This window comes from Tetrao urogallus, assembly GCF_951394365.1.
Source record: "Tetrao urogallus genome assembly, chromosome: 25".
NCBI classification, from domain to species: Eukaryota; Metazoa; Chordata; class Aves; order Galliformes; family Phasianidae; genus Tetrao; species Tetrao urogallus.
Genome location: NC_136838.1, coordinates 4,006,858 through 4,018,943, shown reverse-complemented (window position 1 = coordinate 4,018,943; position 12,086 = coordinate 4,006,858). Strand labels below are relative to the sequence as shown.

The 12,086-nt window shown below is 59.6% G+C and overlaps 1 protein-coding gene across 1 annotated transcript; it reads right to left on the bottom strand.

The window, feature by feature from the left end:
* Positions 1–3,881, bottom strand: TMEM161A (transmembrane protein 161A; the record flags this gene model as incomplete). The annotated part of the gene is given in 14 exon segments (XM_079546810.1): positions 1–257; positions 359–455; positions 522–696; positions 834–947; positions 1,083–1,226; positions 1,384–1,444; positions 1,514–1,665; positions 1,913–2,069; positions 2,150–2,247; positions 2,592–2,672; positions 2,747–2,850; positions 3,391–3,522; positions 3,524–3,620; positions 3,622–3,881. Coding segments are annotated over 14 exon segments (1,929 nt in total).
* Positions 3,882–12,086: the final 8,205 nt, after the last annotated feature.

Sequence of the window (12,086 nt, the reverse complement as noted above, 5' to 3'; positions counted from 1 at the left end):
TCAGGACACGGCCAGGTGCTGGTGGAAGTAGAGGCCGAAGAGGCTGGTGACGACCTGGCACGCGGCCACCCACCAGGTGAGGAAGGCAAAGAGTCCACGGAAGAAGAGCGGGGTGAGGATGCCGCCCAGCACGCCCGTGATCTGCTCCACTGCCGCACGCACGTCCTCTCCATCCTCACCACCAGGATGCGAAGCTGTCACAGCCACCGCCATGGGGACAGAAGGGGACTCCGGGTACAGCCCCCACGAGTGGTGCCCTGTGGGGCAGAGGGGCCGGTAGCCGGGAGGGGGTGGAAGGGGGGGTCAGTCCCCATGTCCCCAGCCCTGAACCCTGCAGCTGAGCCCAGCAGTGACTCACCCAACGTCTTGAGCAGCAACGCGCAGTGCAGGGTGAGGATGATGGGCCCCAGGTACTGCAGGCTGACCACGGGCACGTAGCAGTAAATCCTCGTGATCTGCGCACAGACGGCCATCAGCGGTGTGGCTGACAGCCAACCCTCAGCCCGGCCCCCCGCACGCACCTTGCGCTGGATTTCCACGGCGGCGATGCGTCCCGCTTCCTTCCGCATCTGCTGCACCCAGCGCTCGGCCAGGCACAGGTAAGCCTGCAGGTGGGGACGGGTGGCCGCCAGGCGCAGCCCACACAGCCCCACCACGGCCCAGAGCCGCGCCGTGTTGTAGGCTGAGTCCGACAGGCTGCGTGGGGGGGAGAGGACGGGGTTGCTGGGGGGGTCCCACGCTCTGGAATCTCCCAGGGAAGGGATGGGGACGAGGTGCGCCCGTGCCTCAGTTTCCCCTCAGAGGAAGGCCGTTGCCCCCCGTGCTCCACTCACATCTGCACCGTCTGTTTGCCCATGGGCGCGTGCAGCAGGAAGTCCCGTGAGATGGGCCTGATCCACATCACCACCACCAGTACCGGAGCCAGGAAACTCACATGGAGCAGAACCCTGCGGCGCAGACATCAAGGCACAGCCGCGTCCCTGTCTCCTCCCTCTCCCGGCCCCCCTCACTCTCTGCCACCACAGCAGAACCGGGGGTGTCCCAGCTCCTATGCCCCTCCCCACACCGCAGTGTCACCCAACTGGGCCAGAGGTCTGTCGGCTGCCATCCGGAGGGCGTCGAGATGCGTCTGGGCCAGGCGCAACCCCGGGAAGGTCAGGCAGGCACCGAGGAAGGAGCAGAGGGCCACCAGCCCCAGCTTGAAGGCCAGCTTGGCGAGGGGCAGCCTGCAGAAAAACAAGGGAAGGCAAGGCAACGGCTTGACCCCAATCCCACAGAGCTGTGGGGGGACCCTCTGTCCTTTGGGTCACAGAGGGACAAAGCACCGTTTTCAAAGCAATCTCCAAAAACAAACTGCCATTTCCCATCCTGAAATCAACTCACGTCCAATCCCACCCCCGTGGCTTCAGGATGCTCTCCAGGTTGCTGCTGACACTGTCCAGCCCTGTGGGCAGCACACAGCCATCAGTGGATGCCCAGGGCTGCCCACCTCACCCCGGCTCCCCGCACCCACCGGGCTCCAGGCCAAACTCCAGATAGTCCTCGCGGACCACCAGGACCACCATGGCCAGGAGGACGAAGAAGAAGGCGAAGGTGAGGCAGACGGAGCGCTCGCCACCTTCCTCTGAGCGGAAGTAATGGCGCATCACCATGAAGAAGACCTTTCTGAAGGCAGGGGGGGGCTGTCAAGGAAATGGGGGGCTGCAGGGACAACCCCCACACCAGTGGAACCCCCACACCATCCATGCCGTTAGGCCCAAAGGGAAGGCTCTTGCTGGGCACAGCTCAGCAGCAAAGCTTTGTAAGTCCATCAGTTTTCATCTTCTACCCCAAATGGCGTTTCATTGCAAAAAAAAAAATAATAATAATAAAGGAAAAGGAGCAAAAAAAGCAGCAGCAGGCACAAGGATACATGGAGAAGAAGACAGTGAGCAGGCACCAGAGCACCCCGAGGTTCATCTCCTTCTGTGGCTCCACCACGCAGCTGTAGCCCTCGGTGAAGACGTACACAGCACTGGCGTAGACGGCAAAGTCCACGAACCATTGGTACTCCAGGAAATAGCGCAGCACTGCGGGCCATGAGGAGATGTCACCACTGTGGGTCACCAAATGGAGCTGGGTGCAGGGGCAGAAGGGCGCTGGGAGGTACCGAGAGCATCCACAGCGGTGATGGGGGAGGTGTCCAGGTGCAGGTCGATGTCACGGGGCACTGAGAGCGGCTTGTCATCTGTCACACCATTCATCCTCCTGCAAGGGATGGGCTCGGGGAACTGGGCACAGAGCTGGAGTGCGCCTCGCATCCCCCAGCATTGTGCATCCCTGTCTGGGAGCTCCTCATCATAAAATCAGGAAGGTTGGAAAAGGTCTCTACAACCGCCAAGTCCCATCTGACCCATCCGCATCGCTCCTCCCATCACTCTGCCTTGTAGGGATGCACGGGGTTGTTGTGACCCAAGTGCAGAACTGGCACTCAGCCTTCTTGAACTTCAGCCCGTTGACAGCAGGGACCCCTGGTACCCTCAGGCAGCTCAAGGGGAACCCAGCACTGGGGATCACTCCCACCACCCCCACTGGGTGTCTGCAGTGCTGACCTGTCCCGCTTGGTCTTGGGGCGCTGCTTCCCTGCCAAGGCACGGAGCTCCTCTTCTGATGGGTGCTTGTAGCGGTGCAGGCTGCACAGCAGCAGGAGTCAGCGGGGCCGGGTTTACCCCAAACCCTGTGGATGAAGGGCTGGGGGGGGGCATACCTGCCATTGCAGAGCAGCCAGCGAGCGAAAGAGCAGTGCGGGGCCAACTTCTGCATGATGCTCGCTGCCAGCAGGCTCACCACCACCTGCACCCCCATCACCGCCTGCACGGGGATGGTACAGGGTTTGCATTGCCACAACCCTGCCTGGAGCCCCTCTGTGCCGGGGGAGCCCCCAGCAGCAAAGGGGCTGTGGGACAACCCAGGCATGCGTACAGCCCTGGGCATGCACCAGTCACTTTAGAGCACACTGGGCATGCGATCCCCCAGATGCAGCCCCCCAGAGCAGCCCACCTTTGGCTGTGCACCCCTCGAGCACGGACTCCCCTCGACCCAACTTGGATGTGCAATCCCTGCCTGTGCACTCCCCTGTGCACGCACCCTGAGCATGCACCCACCATGCAACACCTCCGGCCGTGCAACCCCCCGGCACAGGCTCGGCTATGCACCCCGGAGCATGAACCCAGCAACACCCCTAGGCACTCACCCACACCGGAGCACCCTGAGCATGCAACCCCCTAAACGTAACCCCCTCGGGACAGCCCGTTCACACACCTTTGAGCATTCCCTCCCCTTCATGCACCTCCCCCGGACAGCCATGCAACCCCCCCCCCCCAGGCCTTGCACCCCCCGCCCCGCTCTCACCATGCTGGGGTCAGCGCAAAGGCGGCCACAGGAAGCCCACCCTCCACCCCTTCTCCCAGCTGGCCAATCCGACGCCGTTCTCGTGACGATTGGCAGCTCTTTGACCAATGGAAAGTCAGCGTCGCGGGGGGGGGCGGGCTCTCTGCTGGCGGTCTGTTCCGCGGGCGCTGCCTGCTGGGAGCTGTGGTTCCGTGCCGTGTTTGCGTTCCGTGCGTGCAGCCCTGCGGAGCGTGTGCGTGTGTGTGCATCGTGCGTGCGCCCTGTGTGCTGTACGTGTGCACGAAGGGAGGCTTTGCAATGCGCGGTTGCTGTGCTCGGAGTGCAGAGGTGCGCACAGCTCTGAAAGCTGCGGCTCCTTCTGCTCGAGTTTCCCGTTTGATGCATTTGATGCATTTGACCCCCTTGCTGCCCTGTGACACCGGAGGGGACAAAGTGGGCAATGTCAGGGCAGCTCTGTCTGACGGCAGGGGAAGGGTTTGTGCAGCGTGCATCGCTCTGTGTGCTGCAAACCGTACCGTGCATCGCTGCGCGCGTTGCAAACAGCTTCGTGCATTGCAAACAGCATCGTGCGTTGCTCCTGGCACTCCGGGGTGACCCGGGCCCAGCACGGTGCTCGAGAGCACTTCACGCTGACCTCTCTGACCTCGCTATAGGCACCAGTTCACCCCAACGGGAGGGGTCCCTGGCGCTGCCGGTGCCCCCGGGCCGGGCTGGGACGATGCCCTGGGGTTGCCATGGATATCGATCTTCCGGGCGACGGGACGCGTTCCCGCTAGATGTCGCTTCCGCCCGTGCCCCGAGCGTCTCCCGTGGGTTGGGGTACCCGGCCCGGGGCGGAGGGCAGCAGCAACCTCCCCAGACACCCCCGGACCCTCGCAGCCCTCCACCGATAGGGCCGAGCTCACGGGTTACGGCGCCTCCGAGCCCCCCTCTGCTGACTGCCGGGCGCCCTCACCACGAGCAGAGCCCCCCGCCCCCAGCACCGCCCGTGTCCCGACCCCCCCAACCCCCGAACCCCCACCCCTCGCAGGGGATGCACCGGGGGATGTCGGTGCCTGGAACGAATTCGGGGCCCCGGGAACCCCCCCACCCCCCACCCCCGGCCCAGTGTCAGGTTTCAGTTCCAAAAAAAAAAAAAAAAAAAAAAAAAAAGGGAAAGGGGAAAGATGGATGTTCTGAGCACCTCAGCCCCGGAGACACAAAAGCTCCTTTGAGGACTGATTTTACACCGCTCCCTCCTCCTGCGGGATGCTCCAATTTGCATCAGCAATAAGAGCTGCTGCCGCGGGCGGTGCTCGGCTCTGCTGGGATGTCGGCGTGCCGTTAACGGGGTCCCCACCCCGTGCTCAGGGACAGCGTGCCAGGCCTGGCCACGTCCCCAGTGCTGCTGGGGCCGCATCCCAGAGCCGATGCCAGGGATGTGGCAGCAGAGCTCCCATCCATCCTATGGCAGAGAGCCCCATGGATGTTGGAGACCCTATGAGCGTTAGGAACCCTATGGCTGTTGGGGTCCCTATGGGTGTTATTGACCCTACGGTTGTTGGGGTCCCTATGGGTGGGTGTTGGGGACCCTCTCAGGGACTTTGCCCTCTGGGGCAGCTGTGGGTTCAGAGCTGCCGTCCTGTTTCCCCCCGCCGAAGTTTTCCATCTCGCACAAAGGCGGTGGGGCTGCGGTGGGCATTGTCTGGGCTGCATTGCATTACCCAGAGCTCCCGGAGAAATCACTTGTATTTCACGCTCCATTGAGCAGCTGCCTGTATATATTTTCTGTGTTGCACTTTTAGCATGACAAAGGGAGAGGGCCTGTGAACTCCTTGCTCTTCAGACCTCTCCGACACGTCCCCCGAGCGGAGCCCCCCTCGGTTAGCATAACAAACTGCCACGCTCCTTCAGCCGCGCTGCCCCGGCCCTCGGCGGGGTGACTGAATGCACGGCTCAATATTTGGGTGGTGGGATGCTGCTGCAGGCGCGTGCGGTGCCGGTGCGATGGGTTTGGGAGAGGACAGCCCTGAGCTGCACCCACATGGAGCAGCGCTGCGTTTTGGTGCTCATCCCAAAGTGTCAAAGCTGATGGTGGGGTCCTAGGGGAGCTCAGAGCCCTCTCCAGATCCAAGGTTGGATCTGCAGCTTGGGCATCCCGACAGTGAGTAAGAACTCAGGCTCACAGACACAGGTGCTCCTGGTTTTGGAGCTGCAGGGATGGGTTTCCAGGCTCAGCTGTAAGGCAGCAGCTGGGAATTTGATTTAAAGCCACGCAGGTGGGAGCTGAGAGCTGCGTTGAGTCCTAGGGGGGGTGGCATAAGTTGGGGAGGGGTGGGAGCGGTGGGTGCTGGTGCCCCTCCTGTCCCCACTGTGAGTCCCCCCAGTGCCACCATTGCTACCAGGCTTTGGCAAAGCAGAGCTGGGCCCAGTTCCCAGCATTGGACTGAGATAGAAGAGAGGGAGACTGCGCACAGGAGAGGCGCAGTGGCTGTGCAGGGATGGTTGCTGGCTCCCAAAGGGTCTGGGACAGCTTCTGCAGGGCTGGGGACCCTGGGGAAGGAGGTTTGGGGCGGCTTATAGGAAAATTCTGCTCCAACATCAGCAACACAAGGTAGACCAGGCTGTGACACTACTTTCAACACCTTTAATATACTTGTTGTTTTTCCTTTTCACCTCCACTTGCTGCAGGTCTTGTGTCCCCCGGTGCCTTGGGCTCAGTGGTTGCAGCTCTGTGCCCCAGGACCCCCAGGGTCCAGTGATGGGACAGAGTAAGAATTTACCCTGGGGACAGGGAGGGGACCTGCCCGGACCCTGCCCACATTTCAGACAATGCCTGGGCTCTCTTCCAGCCCTTCTTGGCCATCCAGACCACACGGCGTCCTCTCACATCACCTGTTAAAGGGAGAAATGGGTGTGAGCCCTCGATGGACACTGCCAGAATCCCATCCCCAGGAGGTGACAGTGCCACCACCGACCCTCTGATCAGAGCCCATCCTGGCAGCGTGGACAAACATCGCATCCCAGTGTGCAGAAAGGTGGGTGCTGCCCCCAGATCCTCACCGAGAGCTGTGCCTTGCGCTGGGTGTGCTGCAAACAGGCTGTCCTGGGGAAAAACAGTGGTGTTCTCAGCTGTGTCCTCATGCCATGGGTCAGCCGAGGGGGATCCAGCACTGTCTGTGGGATGCAGTCAGCAAATTCCTGTTCCTGTGGAGGGACACAGAGCATCAGCATCCCGGTTCCATCCCACACTCCTTCCCAACGATGCATCCCTCCCTTGGTGGGACCTGAATTCGCTCCTTAATTGCTCATCTTTGTGTTCTCCCTTCACGTTCGGCCTTCAGCGCTGCTTTATGGGGTGCTAAACCTGCACTGACAAGTGCTGCATGGCATAAATCCCCGCCAAGTGCCTGTTCCATTGCTTCACCCAGCCCCGATCCCCGATCCCTGCCTCCAGTGAGGTTTTGGGGTGAGGGTTCATCCTCCCATCCATGAGGATGCTCTCTACAAACTCAGGCTGTTCCCCCCACTCCCACCTCCAGCCATTTCTCCAGCGCTGACGAGGCCACGTCTGTGCCTGATCTCAAAGGAGCCTTGCCTGTGGGATGCAGACGCTGCAGAGCCCCATTCTGGGGGTATTGCTCCCACTCCCTTACGGCTTGGGATTCAATGCAGTGCCAGCTCTGCCCCAGTGCCGCCCCATGTGCCCCCCTGTGACAGCCCTATGGGGTGAGGCTGCTCCACCTGAGCTCGGTGCAGGGGCTGGGGCTGGGATGGGAGGTCTCAGCAGATCCTAAATGCAGAGGGAATGAGAAGATCCCAATCCCACTGCTCCACACAGGTGGGAACCGGGGCCCCCGTCCTGTTCCCTCCTCCCCGGCTGCTCTGCCCTGGGAAAAGCCGGGCTGGGAACAGCTTGAGTGTCCGAGCGGGGAATTCATTTCAATAAATTTCCATAGGGATTAATTTTGCCCCTTCCCAGCAGCACGGCAGAGCCCGGTGCTGTGCGTGTGCATGAAGAAAGCCAGGGCTGGGGGTGGGGGGACGGGGGCATCAACAAGAGGCGTAAATAAAGCAGGGCTGGTGAGCACTTGGAAATGAGCAGAGCGAGAGCCGGTTTCAGCTGTCAGATTTGGGAGTTTTTAAGACTCCTTTGGGAGCACTGCAAGAACTAGCGCCCGTTGCAGCAAAATAAAAGCAGGGGAGGAGGATCTCCTTTCCTCCTCCAGGAGCAAGGATGAGAGGGCCGTGGTGTGGCCATCCTCTGCACCATGGTGTGATCGGCGCCCGGCAGCAGCGCTGCCCCTTTGCTGGGGATGGGGATGGATGCGGTTTGCCCTTTGCCCCTGGTGCAATGCTGCTGGCACTGGGGCTGCCCACTGAACAGCTGCACGAGGCTCCTCTCAAGGCTCTTTTGCTGTGGGATACAAAGGAAAATAGTGCAGGACTGCAAAGATTTTGATTGTGGAGAGGAAGTGGGCACACGGTGAGCAACTTTGTGCTGAATTCTGCCCATCCTTGAGAAGAGAAAAGGATGGTGGCTGCATCCTCCCTGCTTCTTTTTAGAAAAAGTGTTTTATTCAATGTAAATGAAGAATAGAGGTGTTTGTATGGCTGTGAATGGGGCATGTTGGCACCAGGTGCTCATGCCCAGGCAAGAAGGCACCTCCTGATATCAGCACTGTGACCTGCAGGGGTCAGCTGCAGATGGAGTGCTCAGCATAGCCTTAAATATCACCAAAAGCACCAATGGCTGAGCTGAGGGGGTTCTCCCTGTGCAAATGCTGATACTGGGGAAGAAAATGGGAGACCCTGCATAATCCCTGGTGCTTGGACCTGAGCATCGTCCCAAAGGGACCCATTCTGGGACTGGCCACCAAGGCAGGGTGCTCTCCACTGAGAAATGGAATATCCAACCTGAGTCTGCTCCCTACAAAACGCTGTGAGTGGTGCTGGGATTTTTGAAAGCTAAAAAACATCCTCTACGTCTGGATTTTCTGCAGGAATGATGATGATGATTTTGGAGTGAGTTGTTGCCTTTGGGAAGCAGCATTCCCAGCCCTCACACTGCCACCAGTGAGCAGCCATCAGCCTTTGGGTGCGACTGAAATGGAAACCTGACCAAACCCCAACTCTGAGCACTGGGTTTGCACTCAGGAAAAGTCCCCTCAGCCATAAGTGCTTTCCCAAGGTAACAGCTCTCATCCTATCCCCTAACTCCCTGGGTTTAACCCCAGGGCCTTCCTGGGGAATGGGGAGCTGGCAGCATCATCCCGGCGGTGCTTCACCTTGTGTGCCTTTGGGGGTATTTCTTACAATAGGAATGACAGAGCCATACAGTGGTTTGGTTGGAAGGGATGATCTCTGAAGATCTGCCCCAACTGCTAGCTGTACCTCATTTGCTCTCAGTGAGGCTTGGAGATGCCCCACAACCCTCCCCCGGCGTGGGGCTCACAGGGATGGAGCTGAACTCCCCCTTCCCTTCCTGCAGGAGCTCCCTGTGCTCAGGGCTCCTTGTGCCCAGTGCAGGACGGGCACTGCCTGGTCCCGGCTCCATCCCCATGCATGGACCTGGAGCAAGATCAGAAGAGGAGTTTGAGGCAAAGCTCAGCATCAGCGCCGAGGTTCTCCGCTCTTTGCCATGGAAACAAGCGTTGCTAAGGGATTGCCTGAAAGGGAGTAAAATATTCTAAAATCCAAGTTTGCACGGCAGCAGGAGTGAACCTGGATGGGTTCGGCTGCCCTTGGAGCACCCCAAAGGCCCCGGTGGATAAACCCACAGTGAAGGCAGATTTAAACAGGGATCCCCATAGGATCCCCAGGAGATTAAAGCACCGGCGCATCGTTGCACGGTGCCTCAGTTTCCCCTCCTGCACGACCCCGCTGGGACAGCCAGCAGCAGCCGCTTCACTTTGTGTTATGGACACGGGGAAAGGGGCTGGGGGGGGGGATAATGTGCACAGGGCCACCTCTGACCTTGACCCCCATCCTGGCCGCCCGCAGCAGCTGGGCCAGCGGCTCAATGCGCGCTTTGTCTGCGCCCACGGCCCCGCGCAGCGCCGTCGCCCCATATAATATTTATGGAGCCGGTGGTCACCTTCTCCCCCGCTCCGCCGCCTGCATCTGAATAACAGCCGTGCTCAGGATCAGGGGAATTTGGGAATTTATAGTCCAGCAAGTTGCTGCTCTTCAGCTGTTGCTTAAAAGAAAATAGTTGAAAAGCAAACAGGTGGGGGAATGTCCTTGCTTCCCCCAAGTCTTGCAAAGCTGCTCTGCTCCCAACAGCAGCTTTGGGAGTGGGAAAGGCAGGAAAAAAATACACATTTCTGAGTTATTTTGCTGCATTTCCCTCCAATGATTCCTCCAGCCGTGAAAGCCAAAGCGGAGGGGCAGAGCAGTCCAGGTGCCCCAAATGCTCCATCCTGGGCGCAACACAGAGCTGGCGCCGTGCACAAAGTGCAGCCATCGTGAGTCTGTGCCCTTGGCATTGTCCCATTTCATCCCCAAACCCCGTGCCCTGACTGCCCCAATGACAACAGACATTGGAACATCTGCCTTGAAATCCTTTTACATCAGCAAAGTGCAGCCTGTCCCAAAGGACGGGGAGAGGCAGTGGGACCTCGGCACGTCCGTGCAAACCTCTGTGTGCTCCTGGGGCTTCAGGGATGTCAGGAATGCCCACAGGGTGGACGTGTTCTGTGGGATTTTGGGAAGTGCCCTGGGAACGATTCTGTGCCAGCCATGGGATAAATGAACCCAATGGTCCCTTTTGCATCTCTGCTACCGTCTCATTTGGAACAAAGCAGAGCCCGTCTGATCTCCAGTGCAGAGCAGAGCCATCTCCAGTGCTGAGGACGTTTCTGTGCTGGTTTGAAGCATCTTTCCGTTCAACAAACTGGGAGGTAATGGGCAGAAATGCTCTTGGGATGCTGCAGGTGCATGGGCAAATCTCTCCTGTTGGGCTGCATGATTTCCATAACTGCACCTGGGGAAGGGTCCTCCCTCACATGCAGGAGCTGAGTGGAAGGAGGAGAGATGCTGGGGAGACCACAGCCGTGATTTCCACACATGCTGAGCTCCAACCCCACATTGCTGCAGCATTGTGAGGCCATGGGTTGTGCTGCAAACCCCAAATTCAGGTTGAAATGCCCAGATTGCAGCTGGCAACACAATTTCAGGAGAGCACTGTGCCCTCTGCACGGAAGCCAACCTCACCCATAGGGAATGGCTGCAGCCTCAGTGCCTCCATCCGCAGTGCACCGAAGGATGCACCCCAGCACCACCCCTGAGTCCAGCTGGCCTGAGCTGGGGCAGCTCCCAGCGTATTTAAAAGAGGAAACTGCTTTATTTCCCCTCTCCTCTGCTGGCTGCACCCTGCCACCACTGCTTCCCAAGGACACAGAGCAGGGGCTGCTCCTCATTGCACCACGGAGCATCTCGAGCCGTTCCCTTCCCCAGGGCTCGTTCAGGGAAATGCTGCATGACACCGCCCTGCCAGCACCGGGCTGGGGATGGATCTGGAGTGTCACCTCCTGCCACCACCGAGCTGCACAGACGAGAGGAGGAGGGTGGGAAAGGGAAAAAATCCTGGGAGGCAAAAATAAACCCGTTTGGTGCAAGTGGAGCTCCAGAGCTCCTTTATGCAGAGGGGTTGCAATGCTCTCCATGCAGCGAGCTGCTGGGCAGGATGGTTCCTCCAAATGCCACAGCTTGGCCAGGCGGACTGGACAGCAGGATGGGGTCCGGCCACCACCCCACACTGTCCTCACGTCCCCATCCCCATCCTCGTGTCCCCTTCCCTACCACGGACGGCACCTCCGGTGCAGCACAGCCCTCCTGGGAGTGCACGACCGGAGGGCGGGCTGGAGATTGAGGGTTGTTGTAACAAGCATCATTGCCGGCTTGCTGAGCTAGGCATAATTGTTGCAAAACCGCTGCGCACATGCTGAGCTTCATAATTATCAGGCTTGTCTGCCAACCTCTCCCTTCCCCCAGCACAACGGCACAGTTGATTATGATTATGGTGGCTAATTTTGTCTGGTGCATCTTAGGCATATGGGCCCCCACCTGCTCTGAATATGCAAACGCCGCTGATTTGCTCCTCGGGCTGAGCAGGGCCATGGGCAGGCGGGGAGGGGGAACCTGCCCACTGCTGCTGCCTGAACAAAGAAACCCACGCGGCGGCACGGGCACAAAGAGCCAACGGCACCGGGGCTGCTGGACGCATGGCGAGGTACTGCCAGTGCCCATTGTGCCTGCACAGCGCCCACTGCACCAACAAAGTGACCACTGCACCACTACAGAGCCCATTGCACCAACACAGAGCCCATGGAACCAACACAGAGCCCATGGAACCAACTCAGAGACCACTGCACCACTACAACGCCCATTGCACCAACACAGAGCCCATTGCATCAACACAGAGCCCACTGCACCAACACAGAGCCCATGGAGCCAACACAGAGCCCATTGCACCACTACAATGCCCACAGCACCAACTCAGAGCCCACTGCACCAACACAGAGCCCATGGCATCAACACAGAGCCCACTGCACCAACACAGAGCCCATGGAGCCAACACAGAGCCCATTGCACCACTACAATGCCCACAGCACCAACTCAGAGCCCACTGCACCAACACAGAGCCCATGGAACCAACACAGAGCCCATTGCACCACTACAATGCCCACAGCACCAACTCAGAGCCCACTGCACCA